At 35.9% G+C, this 14,754-nt stretch overlaps 1 protein-coding gene across 10 annotated transcripts in view; it reads left to right on the top strand.

The window, feature by feature from the left end:
- Window positions 1-14,754, top strand: part of KIAA1109 (transmembrane protein KIAA1109 homolog) — a 211,542-nt gene that overhangs the window by 188,100 nt on the left and 8,688 nt on the right. For 9 of the 10 annotated variants that reach the window (XM_045055906.1, XM_045055911.1, XM_045055905.1 and 6 more), the window contains 10 exons: window positions 2,656-2,856; window positions 4,122-4,301; window positions 6,477-6,614; window positions 7,375-7,632; window positions 8,757-8,907; window positions 9,284-9,441; window positions 9,539-9,731; window positions 9,963-10,180; window positions 13,458-13,709; window positions 14,401-14,604. In XM_045055906.1, coding sequence (XP_044911841.1) covers window positions 2,656-2,856; window positions 4,122-4,301; window positions 6,477-6,614; window positions 7,375-7,632; window positions 8,757-8,907; window positions 9,284-9,441; window positions 9,539-9,731; window positions 9,963-10,180; window positions 13,458-13,709; window positions 14,401-14,604 — 1,953 coding nt within the window. Of the gene's footprint in view, window positions 1-2,655; window positions 2,857-4,121; window positions 4,302-6,476; window positions 6,615-7,374; window positions 7,633-8,756; window positions 8,908-9,283; window positions 9,442-9,538; window positions 9,732-9,962; window positions 10,181-10,316; window positions 11,006-13,457; window positions 13,710-14,400; window positions 14,605-14,754 lie in introns of those variants that run through there. The other variant, XM_045055912.1, reaches the window with a different exon arrangement.

Here is a 14,754-nt window from a genome sequence, read left to right as displayed (position 1 = left end):
ATTGGATTGGTAGTGTCCATTTTTGTAAACCTATTTTTTGATTATAAAATTAACTCGTTCATTATAAGAATACAGAAAACAGAAGAGTGCTAAAAATGAAAATAATAATATCCTTTTATAATAAATAACCAGTATTCACTTCCTACTTACTTTCCAGCATTTTTATAGATAGTCTTCTTCCTAGGCAAAATTTAAATATGAACTCTTCTGCTATGTATCTTTTAAAAACTTAAAATACAGATTTTCCCAAATTATTAAATATTCATATGTAAATAACTTTAATGATTGCATGATATTCCATCATTTTGATCACATATTTGAGACTCCCTGGGCTTTTTGTTTTCTATTTTGTAAGTAATATTGAGATGAATATCTTTGTATATAAATTAACATCCTTAGGATAAATTCTTAAAAGTGTAACTCCTGAGTCAGAGAGAGTAGACATTTTTAAAGCGTTTGATATGTTTTCCTCTTCTTAAATATAAAGATTTATATTTTATTTTATTAAAAAAAATTTTTTTAATCTTTATTTTTGAGAGAGAGAGAGTGCGAGTGGGGGAGGAACAGAGAGAGGGAGACACAGAATCTGAAGCAGGCTTCAGGCTCCGAGCTGTCAGCACCAAGCCCAATGCAGGGCTGAAACTCACAAACCGTGAGATCATGACCTGAGCTGAAGTCGGACGCTTAACTGACTGAACCACCCAGGCGCCCCAAGATTTATATTTTAAACATAAGATTTAAATATATCTTCAATATAAAAGATTTAAATATATCTTAAATAAAAGATTTATGCATCCTCACCACAGTGTGTGTAGACACCAAGTTCACTGTATTCTCCCCAACATTATGCTTTAAATTTATTTTTAATCATTGGTTAATGTGATGGACTAAAAATGGGATTTTATTATGTCTTATTACTTTATTGGCTAATGAGGGAGGGGGATAAATATGCCTATGTCCATTTCTCTGTTGGGATATTCACATTTTTTCATAATGACAAAATGTCACAAAGTATTGATACTTAAATTATTATAACAGTATATATGTGCTGTGCTAGGTATATGTAGTGAAAAGAATATGAAATGAGTGACTTTGTTATGCCCACATTTTGATTCTTAAAGAAAAATGAAGTAGCATCCCTCATTTTATCATCATAAAACATGCAGGAAGGAATGATGATGAGAATAAATGTATGAGAAGTATAGGTTATGACAGTATCCATTCTTTCAGAGGGTCTTTGTTGAACTTTACTGGGGTCTGGCTAAGTGCTAGGTTGGATATATGGTAGTGAACCTCACTAGCAGATATGTCCCTGCTAATGTGGAACATAAGTTGAATTTGGAGAAACAGATAATAAGCAGACAAGCATATTTTAAGTGGAAATGGGAAGTCAGTGAGTATCAATTAGCCAAGCAGAGAGTTGGGGTTATGAACACTTTAGGTAGAGAATACAAAATCCATGAGGCAAGAAAGAATTTGGCAAATTTAAAAAATGAAAACAAAAATACAAGTGTAAGTAGAGTGTGGCAAACAAAAGGTGGACTGGCTTTTGAAAAAGATTTTAAAGAGATAAGAAACAGCCAGATCTTGTGGGGAAGCCATTGAAGAGTTAAGCAGAAAAGTACATGTGATTCTGATTTATGCCTTTAGAACACTAGAGTGGCTACAGTGTGAGAGCTGATTGGAGGAGAACAAGAGTAGAAGGAAGCAGGGAGAACAGTTGGCCATTTCAGCAGTCCAGAACTGATTATTGCTTAGCCTAGAGTAATAATAGTGAAATAAGGGAGATGGACAGTCTTGATAAATGCCCTCAGACATAGTAATGATATGGTGATAAATTGCATGATAGGGAGTTAGAAGTGGGAAGGATGACAAATAACCCCCAGGTTTCTGGTTGAGCTGTTTGCTTGGAAATGTCACTTACTGGAGATGGAGACCCTGGAAGAAAAACAGATTGGTGATCAAGAGTTCAGTTTCGGACATGATAAGATTTAAATGCCTGTGACACATTCTAGTAGGATGTCAAGTAACCAGTTGCAATATGAATTCAAAGGAGGTCTATTTATTTTGGAGAAACACATTTCAGAATTATCAGCAAAATCATATAATGTTTTATTCAGATGCTTTACTCATATTTTGTACATTTAAAGCGTATTTTGAATTAGCGTATCCACCCATGGTAAGTGTTGCCAGTGAGGCTTTCTCAGGGAAAAGAGACCTTTAACTTTCTGCATTTGTGTACCTTCCTCTATTTCCACTGCTTGCTACTGAAATGTGGACTCTAGTTATATGATTTGGACTTTTTACAGTTCTCCTCCCCCTTTGTTTAGCCTCAACTGTTTTGTACCTCTTCCACTGCCTGCTTCCAGTGGAACAAAGGAGAAAAGTAACAGGAAACCATGGAGTTGGCCAAAACATATGTATAAATGTTTCAAAGATGAACAGACTATTCAACCCTGGTTTATAGAATAAATTAATTGCAAAGTACATCTAAGTCTTTATTTTCATTTCAAGGATTTAAATATATTGATCAGTTAACAATGAGTATTTCCATTTTAATTTCAAGTCTTGTTTGGTTCATAAGAATGTATTAAGTGACAGGCTTTTAAATTTTTCTGTGGCTTGTAATTTTTGCATTTCTTGTGTTCACTACAGGTTCATCAGGACTAGGCAGCCCTCTTGGCAGAAGTCGACACAGTAGTAGTCAGTCAGATCTAACCAGTTCCAGCAGTAGTTCATCTGGTTTGAGCTTCACTGCATGCATGTCTGATTTTTCCCTTTATGTATTTCATCCATATGGAGCAGGGAAACAAAAAACTGCTGTTTCTGGGCTGACTCCTGGATCAGGAGGACTAGGTATACTTAGAGTGTTTGCATCTTTTTTAATTTAAAGCAACTTTTTTTTTTTAATGTTTATTTATTTTTGAGAGAGTGACAGTGAGTGGGGGAGGGGCAGAGAGAGAGGGAGACACAGAATCTGAAGCAGGCTCTAGGCTCTGAGCTGCCAGCACAGAGCCTGACACTGGGCTCGAACCCACAAACCACAAAATCATGACCTGAGCCAAAGTCAGACGCTCAACAGACTGAGCTACCCAGCTGCACCTGTAGCACCTTTTCAAGCTTGGATCTTTTCAGAAATCATAACACCTTTAATAATGCATATAAAACAAGATCAGAAAGTTTATTTTTCTTGTTGCTATCTATTCTGTCTCTACATAATAAGTAGAATATAAAATAGTTTAGACGATTATACAAGAATTTTAAAACTCTGAGTATTTCATAAATGCTATATGCAGCACAATAATCTACTGATTTAAAAGGATATTTATGTTATTTAAATGTTTTGCCAAATCATTATTTGTATAAGAAATTGTATAATAGTAAATTTTTTAAGTGTGTGCATCACATTTGTCAATTTAAACTGAAACCCTTCTCCTCCTCCCCTTCCTCCTCCTCCCCTTCCTCCTCCTCCTCCTCCTCCTCCTCCTCCTCCCCTTCCTCCTCCTCCTCCTCCCCCTCCTCCCCCTCCTCCTCCTCCTCCTGGTCATTATTTAACCAACTTAAATTTCACTGTCATTTTAAAGTGCAGATTTGGCATGCCTGGATGACTCAGTCGGTTAAGCTTCCGACTTCCTCAGGTCATAATCTCACAGTTGATGGGTTCAAGCCCTGCATCAGGCTCTGTGCTGTGCTGTGACAGCTCATTCTGTCTCCATCTCTGTCTGCCCCTCTCCTGCTCGCACTCTGTCTCTCTCTAAGATAAATAAACATTTAAAAAAATTGTTTAATTAAAATGAAGATTTATCACTAAAAATGTAAGAGACATTGATATTAGTGAATTTCTCTTGATTTGCTTAGATAACAAAAACATATTCTCCATGTCAAGTCTTGCTTTTATTGGAGAAGGGTTGTGAAAATCATCACTATTGTTCATGGGCTTGAAACTATTAAACAACTGTCAAGAATGCTCATTAGATCATTCTTAAACTTTTACCTCACTTCAAATGATTTCAATTGACGGTATATTCCAGTATATTAGATAATTTCATATAACTAGATAGCTGTACGTATGTATATGTACATGTATATTTGTGTGTGTGTGCTGTGTTTATTTTTTAAAGGGAATGTGGATGAAGAACCCACTTCAGTCACTGGTCGAAAAGACTCACTCAGTATAAACCTTGAATTTGTAAAAGTGAGTTTGTCTCGGATAAGGCGTTCAGGAGGTGCCTCATTTTTTGAAAGTCAGTCTGTAAGCAAGTCTGCAAGCAAAATGGACACTACACTAATCAATATATCTGGTACCTAACTTTATAGTTTTTTAATTAAAATACTGTTTTTCAGAATTAAGTAAGGGCCTCCTTTTTTTTACAATGTTTAAATATTAAATGTATTTAATAATATTAAGCTTTTAGTGATATAGGATTTAAAGGAGAGGAATAACAGTCCAGCCTAATGTACTATCTCAGTCTAAGTAATCAATGTTAGGAATATGATTTCTAGATAAATGCATAGAAATACCACCCAAAGGCCAATATATGCCTAATTAAATCACTGAAAATCACTTCTTTTCTTCGCTTCTCTAACATGAATTGGTAAAATTTCTGACTTATTAGTTTAAATTAATTTTCTGATTGTAAATTCTTAAAACACTAATGAAGGATGAGGGGTAAATAATTTTTACTTGGATTCATAAGATCTTAAGTTGTATGCATGTATATTGCTAGCTTTGTCACTAGCTATATACCTATGGGCAAATCACTTGCACGTTTTCTTTATATTGTGATTTGAGTATTTAAAATTAAATGCATATGGAATATTTTGAAGAATTTGGAGTACTACGTTAATGAAAACGTTTAAAGTTAACTGCAGAAATATAGTAAGTATACTTTAACCCAATATTCATTCAACAAACATACACTGAGCCTATATTTAACAGTGAACTTGTGCAAGGCACTCTGCTCAATGATTCAGGGTACAGGCATGAATAGGCAAGGTCTTATAAGTAGAAAAATAAATGACACTGTCATGGGATTAATGCTGTAATGGAGGTTTATATAAAAAGGAGGAAAAAATAGTTTTATTTAAGAGATCAGACAATGCTTCACAAAAGAAATGATATTTGGGCCAGATTTTCAAAATTATGTAGGAAAATTCTTGGCTATAGTAACATGTTATATAATGGTACAAAAGCATCAGAAAGTATGCTTTTGGATCATACTTTGGTTCACCGAAGCAAAACACAGGCGTAACTGAACATTTAACTGGTTGTATGGTTGAATGTCCAGGAGGAGAGAGGAATTGGCTAGAGGTAAAGCTGGCAAAATAGACCAGGACTAGATTGTAGGGGGCTCAGATGCCAGGCTAAAAGAACAAGGTTCTGATCCTTTGGGCAATGAGAAGCCATTAGAGGTTTTTAAGAAAAAGGTTGACAGCATTGTGTTTAAAGATGACAGTACTGTATTATACATTTAAAAATCTGTGAAGACAGATCTCATTTTAAGTGTTCTTATCACACAAAAAAATTGTATGTGGATTATAAAATAAACATGTTTTCATTAAAAAAAAAAGTGGGAAGATGCTTCAGATTGGTGTTTTAAAAAGAGAGTTGACAGTAGCATGAAAAATGGAAAGATGCTTGCAAAGGCTGTTGAAATAGACCAAGCAGTAGGGGATAAAGCTCTGAACCATGACAGTAAAAAAAGAGGAGGGAATGATTTTAAGAGAACTATAAGAGAATCTACATGCTTGAGGACAAACTGTGTAAGGAGCGATAGAGAAGACAGGGATGCCTCAAGCTTTTAGCTTAGGTGACAGAAGGGGCAGTGGACCATCATTAACTTAGAAAGTAAGGAAGTGCCTACTAGGACATTTAGGTGGGAGAGTCTGGTAGACAACTGGCTGATTGGCTGTGTGGATACGGACTTGGGCTGAGACAGAAATGTTAGATTTGGGAGACACTGGTGTGTAAATCCTACAGAAGCTATGCAGAGGAACAGAAGAGCACGTAAAGCAGGAGCAACAGAATGCTCAGAGCAGAACCCCAAGAGGTGGCCATCAGAAGAGTGCTTTCAGACTGACAAGTCTAAACGGAAAACAGTAGTTTACAACTAATTTTGAGGAAATTTGTATCCCCTGCCCATCCTGATTATTCAATTTCCATATTTGAGAAGAGCTCTATGTTAAAGTTGAAAGCTGTCAATAAGTCTGATCTTTAGAACCTCTCAGAATTTCACGATAAAGTGATAAAAGAATTTCAAGTTGCCCTCACCTCAAAAAAGGAAGTGGAATAATGTAAGAATGTGCTATTTTAATCATTTGTGCAAGAACAAATATCACTTACTAATCATACCATGTAACTTATTTTGATATTTCATTAATTAGTTGTGTAACATGTCATATTATGCTTACCATGTGAAAAGACTTATAAAGTTTTGGAAATCTGTTCTAACAGATTTTATTTATTTCTTCATCAGCTGTCTGCGATATAGGATCTGCCTCCTTTAAATATGATATGCGTCGACTCAGTGAAATTCTGGCATTTCCAAGAGCCTGGTATAGGAGAAGTATTGCAAGACGCTTATTCCTTGGAGACCAAACTATAAATTTGCCAAGTAAGCTTGTTATGTAACTGTAATTATACTTAGGTTGCTTTTAATTATGATTACAATAATAACAAGAACCTCAGATTGATAACACAAGTTTTGTTAAGTTGTACAACAACTTGTTAAGTTGCACCATGCAATTCATTCACCCACTGAATAAATGTCTATTGAGCGCCTCTAATGTGCTAACTAACCATTGGGGATACATTAGTACTGGAGATCACAAAAAGCTTGCCCTTTCAGAGATTACATTCAGCTGACTTATATTCTGTAATTATTCTGTAATCTTTGTAAAATCTAGAAATGCAGAAATACATTTAACCATCCAAGTTAATCTGGTTAGTTAAGCATGAAAAACAAAATGTTGGCAAGTTAATCTGGTTAGTTAAGCATGAAAAACAAAATGTTGGGAACATGTTACCATATTGCCTGCATTTTTTCTCTAGGACTTACATATTGTTGTACTAGTAGAGTGTGTAAGTGAAAGGTAGAGTTGGCATGATACAGTAGAAAATATTAGAAATCCAGGTCTGAGTCTATTCCCTCATCTATAAAATGGACCTGTCTTGCCCTTTTCATGAGTTTCTGTAAGAATTAAATAATAACTTGCTGGAAGGTATTTTGCAAACCATAAATTACTGTACAGTTACCAAATAAAGAACTAGAAGGCATATATAATTATAAATGGTGGAGTGGTGAAATTTATTATTTTATAAGATGGAGACTCTACCCTGGTTAATTCTGTTTCTGTTTTCCACTTTTCTAATAGCATCTGGCCCAGGGACACCTGATTCCATTGAAGGGGTAAGCCAACATCTTTCCCCAGAATCATCAAGAAAAGCTTACTGCAGGACCTGGGAGCAGCCTAGTCAGTCAGCCTCCTTCACCCACATGCCTCAGTCACCTAACGTATTCAATGAACATATGACAAACAGCACCATGTCACCAGGGACAGCAGCACAGAGCCTAAAGTCCCCAGCTTCCATAAGATCAAGGAGCGTGTCTGATTCTTCAGTTCCCCGAAGAGGTAACACTGCTCTCTTTGTTATCAGTATCCCCACCCAATGCCCCCAATATAAAAATCTTAATTCATTACTCTCAGATTTTTGCCTCAACTGTAGAAAAATATATTCTTGCAGACTTTTATGGAAGATGATTATGGTTGGGGGGCGGGGGGTGGAATACCCAAACAAAACAACAAACACTTCAAAGTATTTGCCAGCAGAAGAGGTAGGTGGATGGCTAGTAGTTTTGAGAGAGGAATCAGCATATTGGTAGTTTGCTCCACATCGTACCCTTATTCTTGGAAGTAAAACCAACTGGGGCACCTGGGTGGCTCAGTCTGTTAAGCATCCAACTTTGGCTCAAGTCTTGATCTTGCAGTTTGTGAATTCGATCCCTGCACTGACAGCGCAGATCCTGCTTAAGACTCTCACTCTTCCTCTCTCTCTGCCCCTCCTCTACTTGGATGTGCACACTCTCTCTCTAAATAAATAAGTAAACTAAAAAAAAAAAAAAAAAAAAGTAATACCAACCTACAGTGTTGTTAAAGATGTCTGATATTGAAAATGTTAATCTTTGGTATTTATTCATTCAGTCATTCTTTTTATTCAGCCACTGTTTCTTGAACTCTTTTATATGTTCAGCACTGTTTATGTCTTAACATATAAAAGTGATGTAGTTCATGTCACAAGCTTAGAGTATGATGAGTAAATGAAGGATTCAAGATACACACTGAGCCCACAGGAACCCAGAAGACAGGTGCCTCAGCAGGTGTCTGCATTTCAGAATAGTCCCTGCCTTCAGGTCCTCTATTTGGCAGCAGCACCTTCTGATTTTCTCCTTTGTTAAGCAAATCTGAGGGTGATGATCTGTGTTGCTGTATCCCACGCACATCAGAATTTCTTCATAGAAAATGGAGATCATACGGAACTTTATGAGCTTTCAAGAAGTAAGACTATCAGCCCTTACTGAACACTCATTCAGTAAATGGTAGCTAGTATTTTAGAGGCAATGTGACAGATATTAAATGTTAGGTTTTAATTCAGAATACCATATTTTTATTTTGGGGATTATAGTGATAAGAGTGATAATTTTTAATTGTCCATGCATCTATGTGAATGAATATGCTTTTGATTTTTCTATTTTTAGATTCACTTTCAAAAACATCAACTCCTTTTAACAAATCAAACAAAGCAGCAAGCCAACAAGGGACCCCATGGGAAACATTGGTCGTGTTTGCCATCAACTTGAAGCAATTAAATGTTCAAATGAATATGAGTAATGTAATGGGAAATACAACGTAAGCTATTCAGATAAAAGGAAAATTAATCATTAGTTGTAATTTTTCTTATATTGTAGGAAAGCAATTTAAAACCTTTTTAATACTGAAATGTTTGAGACAGTAAAGACAGTAGAAAAAAGATGTAAATTGCTTTATCCTGAAAGTGGCCTTATCAAAGATACGTAATCTAAAACAACATGGAATATGTATTCTAAAAAGAGAAAATTATAAATAGTGTAATTTGCTAGGTAAAAAAGCTTTGTCATCAATATTAATATTCATTTACCACAATTTTTATAAGAAATGTATTGTTTTGTCAAGCTTTTTAAAATCCTCTAACTCCTGTTTTAATTCATGACACTGAAAGCTTAATAACCCTTTTTCTTTTTTTCAGGTGGACAACTAGTGGTTTGAAGAGTCAGGGCCGTCTGTCAGTAGGAAGTAATCGAGATCGAGAGATAAGCATGTCTGTTGGTCTGGGAAGATCACAGTTAGATTCTAAAGGAGGAGTAGTGGGAGGGACCATAGATGTCAATGCTTTGGAGATGGTTGGTATGTTGAAATTTTACAACTGAAAAGTTTTTTAAAATTGATTTTGGTGTTTCCCAGTAGGCATTTCTGTGAAAAGTAATTATTGTTTCTATTTTAGCTCATATTTCTGAACATCCAAATCAGCAACCCAGTCACAAAATTCAGATTACTATGGGTTCTACAGAAGCTCGTGTTGATTACATGGGCTCAAGTATCCTCATGGGTATCTTCAGTAATGCTGATCTCAAGCTTCAGGATGAATGGAAAGTAAATCTGTATAATACACTGGATTCAAGCATGACTGATAAGAGGTATTTAGTAAAATGTTACTTTTTGAACACTTTATAGGACTGCTCCTAACATGTTTCTCTCATCCAGTTAGAAAACACAAACAATTCACTTTTCTTGTAAAATGATTTTCTATTATGCAACAATATGAATGAAAAAGCTGGGTGGGTGAAGAAGGGAATTTGGTTTTTGTTTTGTTTGGTTTTTTTTAACTGTTTTGTATAAGATATATGATACTCTGTTTTATGCTTTAGTGAAATATTTGTCCATGGAGATCTGAAGTGGGATATTTTCCAAGTAATGATATCAAGATCAACTACACCAGACCTGATAAAAATAGGAATGAAGCTCCAGGAATTTTTCACACAACAGTTTGACACCAGCAAACGAGCTCTGTCTACCTGGGGACCTGTTCCATATCTTCCACCTAAGACAATGACAAATAACTTAGAGAAAAGTTCACAAGAACAATGTAAGAATTAGAACTAAGCCTTTATATATGCTTTATCTTTCACTAAAAGTTGCGTTACAATTTTAATTTAATATATATACTACCTATATATCATACTTACAAAGTGGTTCATATGCTTTTTATTCTATTCACTCAGCAATGTACCTGATTTCCTGCCCATCAATGGAATTAAAGGCCATCATTTGGGAAGTCATCATTTATTATCTCCTCCCCCCTGCCAAACTCACCCATAACCATACCCACTCCATGCTCCTGAATACTAACTATGACAATACTATGTTCTGGTTTAGAGCTTGGGCTGTGTAATCAGAATGTCTAAGTTTGGATTTATTAGATGTGTCATATTAGGCAGATATTCACTCAGTAATTCAATCAGCAAATCAGCTATGTTCTTAAGCACGGTTTTAGGCATAGGAGATCTACTAGTAGACAAAGTTCCTACCCACATAAAACTTTGTTCTAATGGGAGAGATAGACCATAGTTAATTTACTAACTAGGTAATTTCAGGTAGAAAGACGTGCTGAAAAAGCAGGGAAAAGAGATAAAGAATTCTAGTGTGTGAGGCTAGCTAGTGTAGAAAGGGGGTTCAGAGAAGCCTTTCTGAAGTGAAAGATCTAGACTAGAAAGATCTCTTCTGGGAAAGAGAGTTGTACGCATAGGGGCCTACTGAAGAGTGCAAAGCTCCTACAGAAGAAAGTTGGCTTATTTGAGGATGATTAAGGTGGCTACTTTGTTGGAACAAAGTGAGCAAGCAGGAAAATGTTGGACGTGAATGGCCACATTCATAAGATTTTTAATATGACGGATAGCTCCATTGGAAAGTTCTGAACAGATTTGATATTTGATTTACTTTTTCTTAAACTTTTTTTAAAAGGATATTTTATTTATTTGAAAGAGTGAGAAAATGAGATTCCCAGGTAGGCTCTGGGCTGTCGATAAGGGGCTCGATCTCACAAACTGTGAGATCATGACCTAAGGCGAAACCAAGAGTTGGATGCTCAACTAACCCCTTAAAATACTCCTTTTTAGAGAATCATTCTGGCTGCTGTGTAGAGAATAGACTATAGGTGGTTAAGAGTGGAAGTAGAGACCATCGCAGTAATTACCATTACCATTATTGGACACATAGTAACAGTAAGGAGACCATTGGAAGAGTTCAGGCAACAAATGATGGTGGCTTTAACTAGAGAGAGGTAAAAGTGGTGAAAAGTAGTTAGAATCAGGATAATTTTAAATAATATTTTAGGGGCGCCTGGGTGGCTCACCTGGTTGAGCATCTGACTCTTGGTTTTGGCTCAGAGCATGATCTTACCGTTTGTGAAATTAAACCCTATGTAAGGCTCTGCACTGAGAGCATGGAACCTGCTTGGGATTCTCTCTCTCCCTATCCCCCACTCAAGCATGTGCACTTTTTCTCTCTCTCAAAATAAACTTAAAATATAATTTTTTATAATCACAGAAACAGTACATATGCACTGGAAATCCTAGAAAATAAATACAAGCAAAAAATAGAAATCTCACATTCCATCCAGAAATCAACACTCTGAACAGTTTATATGCTTTCAGATAATTTTCTATGAACCTATATACACATGTACTTTTTACCAAAATATTGTTCATACTGTTTCATAACCTTTTCTAGTGAACAATATCCAGTTTTCATTTTGCTAATTATCTTCTCTAGCCTTCTGAGGGCTATATATGTATACTGGTTTGGACAAATCAGTTGTAATATCGGTGTGTGTGTATGTATGTATGTATGTATGTATATACATACATACATACACATATATATATAATTCAAGATCCCAATTTAAATCTGGTTATGTTCCTTTACTCTCTTTTAAATCAGCATAGTCCTTTTTTTTTTTTTTTTTTCAATGTTTATTTATTTTTGGGACACAGAGACAGAGCATGAACGGGGGAGGGGCAGACAGAGGGAGACACAGAATCGGAAACAGGCTCCAGGCTCTGAGCCATCAGCCCAGAGCCCGACGCAGGGCTCGAACTCACGGACCGCGAGATCGTGACCTGGCTGAAGTCGGACGCTTAACCGACTGCACCACCCAGGCGCCCCAGCATAGTCCTTTTTTTTATGACCTGACTTGTTGAAGAGACTTGGCCAATTTTCCTACAGAATATCCTTCTAGATTTTTTTTTTCAGTTGTTTCCTTGTGGTTTCATTTATCTTGCTCCTCTCTTTTCTGTATTTCCTTTAAACTAGAATTGGTGTCAGGCACATTACAAATTAGAGAGATGTTCCCCAAAATGCCTGGCCTGGATTCTTCAAAAAAGTCCTTGTCATGGAAAACAACCCAGGCATAGGGAATTGTTTTAAAGGAAATTAAAGACACATAAAACTAAATACAATGTATGATCCTTGGTTGGATCTGGAATGAGAGTTGTGGAAAACAATCAAAAAGGACATTATTGGGATAAGTCAGAAATATAACTAGTGCTTCTCAAACTTTAATGTGCATCTGAAACACCTGGAGATCTCATTAAAATGAAGATTCTGATACATTAGGAACAAGGTGGACTTAAGAGTCTCCATTTCTAGGGGGCGCCTGGGTGGTTCAGTCGGTTAAGCGTCCAACTTAGGCTCAGGTCATGATCTCGTGGTCCGTGAGTTCGGGCTCTGTGCTGACAGCTCAGAGCCTGGACCCTGTTTCAGATTCTGTGTCTCCCTCTCTCTCTGACCCTCCCCCCGTTCATGCTCTGTCTCTCTCTGTCTCAAAAATAAACGGTAAAAAAAAATTTTTTTTTAAATAAAAAAAAAAAAAGTCTGTTTCTAATAAGCTTCCACATGATGCTGATGCTGCTGGTCCTGAGACCACTTTTGAGTAGCAAGGGTATAAGAGAATTTTAAAAAATCAGGAGATCTGCATTTGATTTCTAGGTCTTCTAGTCACTGGTTCACTAAACCCCTCTTCTTCATTGAAAAGAATATAGATGAAATACCTAATTTACAGAATTATTGTGAGAATTGTACAAAATTTCATGCAAGTACTTTGTAAATCATGAATCATTATAGAAATGTTAGTTGTAATTATTATTAGCAAGTTACTACTTTTCTTAATTCTATCCATCCTTATGAGCATCTTTTCCCAGACTATATTTTTATCAGCTTCTGCTTAATGTTAGCCAGGTGTTGGATTGTTTTCATCCCTTACCTGCATCACTTCAGCTGTAGAAAATAGCCACCTGCTATTTCCACCTGCCATTCAGGATGTTTGAGAGGCACTTGAGGATAAGTGGTTTTTGGTTTTCTTGCAGTGCTTGATGCAGCTCATCATCGACATTGGCCTGGAGTATTGAAGGTGGTATCGGGATGCCACATATCCTTATTTCAGATTCCATTACCAGAAAATGGAATGCAGTTTGGAGGATCAATGAGCTTACATGGAAATCATATGACACTAGCTTGTTTTCATGGTCCAAATTTCCGTTCAAAATCCTGGGCCCTTTTTCACTTAGAAGAACCAAATATTGCTTTTTGGACTGAAGCTCAGAAAATCTGGGAAGATGGTAAATGGACACATTTGTAACTTTTACCTTTTCTTATGCTTAACTTTTACCTTTCTGATATGAATATAAACGACAGAATAATTTTGCTTTCTTGTATCTTTTGTATGTTTTTCTTACATTACTGAAGTCCAACCCTGTTTGTTCTCATGTACTTGACATGTGAAGGAGTTCATTGCCAATGTGTCAATATAGTCTGGGACATGCTTAAGCACTTACTTCCGAACTTGCCATCTTATTCTGTTTCTTAAGCAATTAAAGTTTCTGCGCTGTGTCTGGCCACAGTCATAATAAGTTATTGTAAATTTTTCTTATAAAAACATGATAAAAGACACATGGTGGTAGTTTAAGGAAACTGTAAGTCAAAACTATTATAAAACGTTTATGGGTAAGGCTATGCTTTTACCTCTATTTACAGTGATAAACCTCCTTCCTTTTAGCTTTAATTTCCTAATCTGTGGTTTCTTAATAATAAAGAAAAAATGGTTGATGCTCATCATCTTACTGGGGACAAATCAAGTTATAACTAAAAGAAAGAAAACCTATTTGTGATTTTTTTTCTCACTTACTCTTCAGTTTTACACTCTTTCTTACTTATGTATGAGTTAGCTAAGTCTATTGCTCTAAAGCCACAACTATTTTCTTGCATCTAAATATAGCTTGTTAACATTAAGAAACCTTTTTTTTCTTCTAGGGTCTAGTGATCATTCTACATATATTGTACAAACGCTGGATTTTCATCTGGGCCATAACACCATGGTTACCAAACCATGTGGTGCTTTGGAAAGTCCTATGGCAACAATAACTAAGATAACAAGGCGTCGCCATGAGAATCCACCCCATGGAGTAGCAAGTGTGAAAGAATGGTTCAATTATGTTACAGCCACAAGAAATGAAGGTTAAAAGTTTATTTCTTTAAAGAGATTTGTTTTCTCTATTTGGAGCCCTGTTAACCTGTGTTTAGAATTTAATTAGAGGGAGAATTTTCATTTATTTTAAATCAGTTTCATTTTATTCCTGATGACATAAGTACTAATGTTGTACATGA

This window comes from Felis catus, chromosome B1 (genome assembly GCF_018350175.1).
Source record: "Felis catus isolate Fca126 chromosome B1, F.catus_Fca126_mat1.0, whole genome shotgun sequence".
NCBI classification, from domain to species: Eukaryota; Metazoa; Chordata; class Mammalia; order Carnivora; family Felidae; genus Felis; species Felis catus.
The sequence above is the reverse complement of the archived record's forward strand: the minus strand, read 5'-3'. Positions and strand labels throughout refer to the sequence as shown.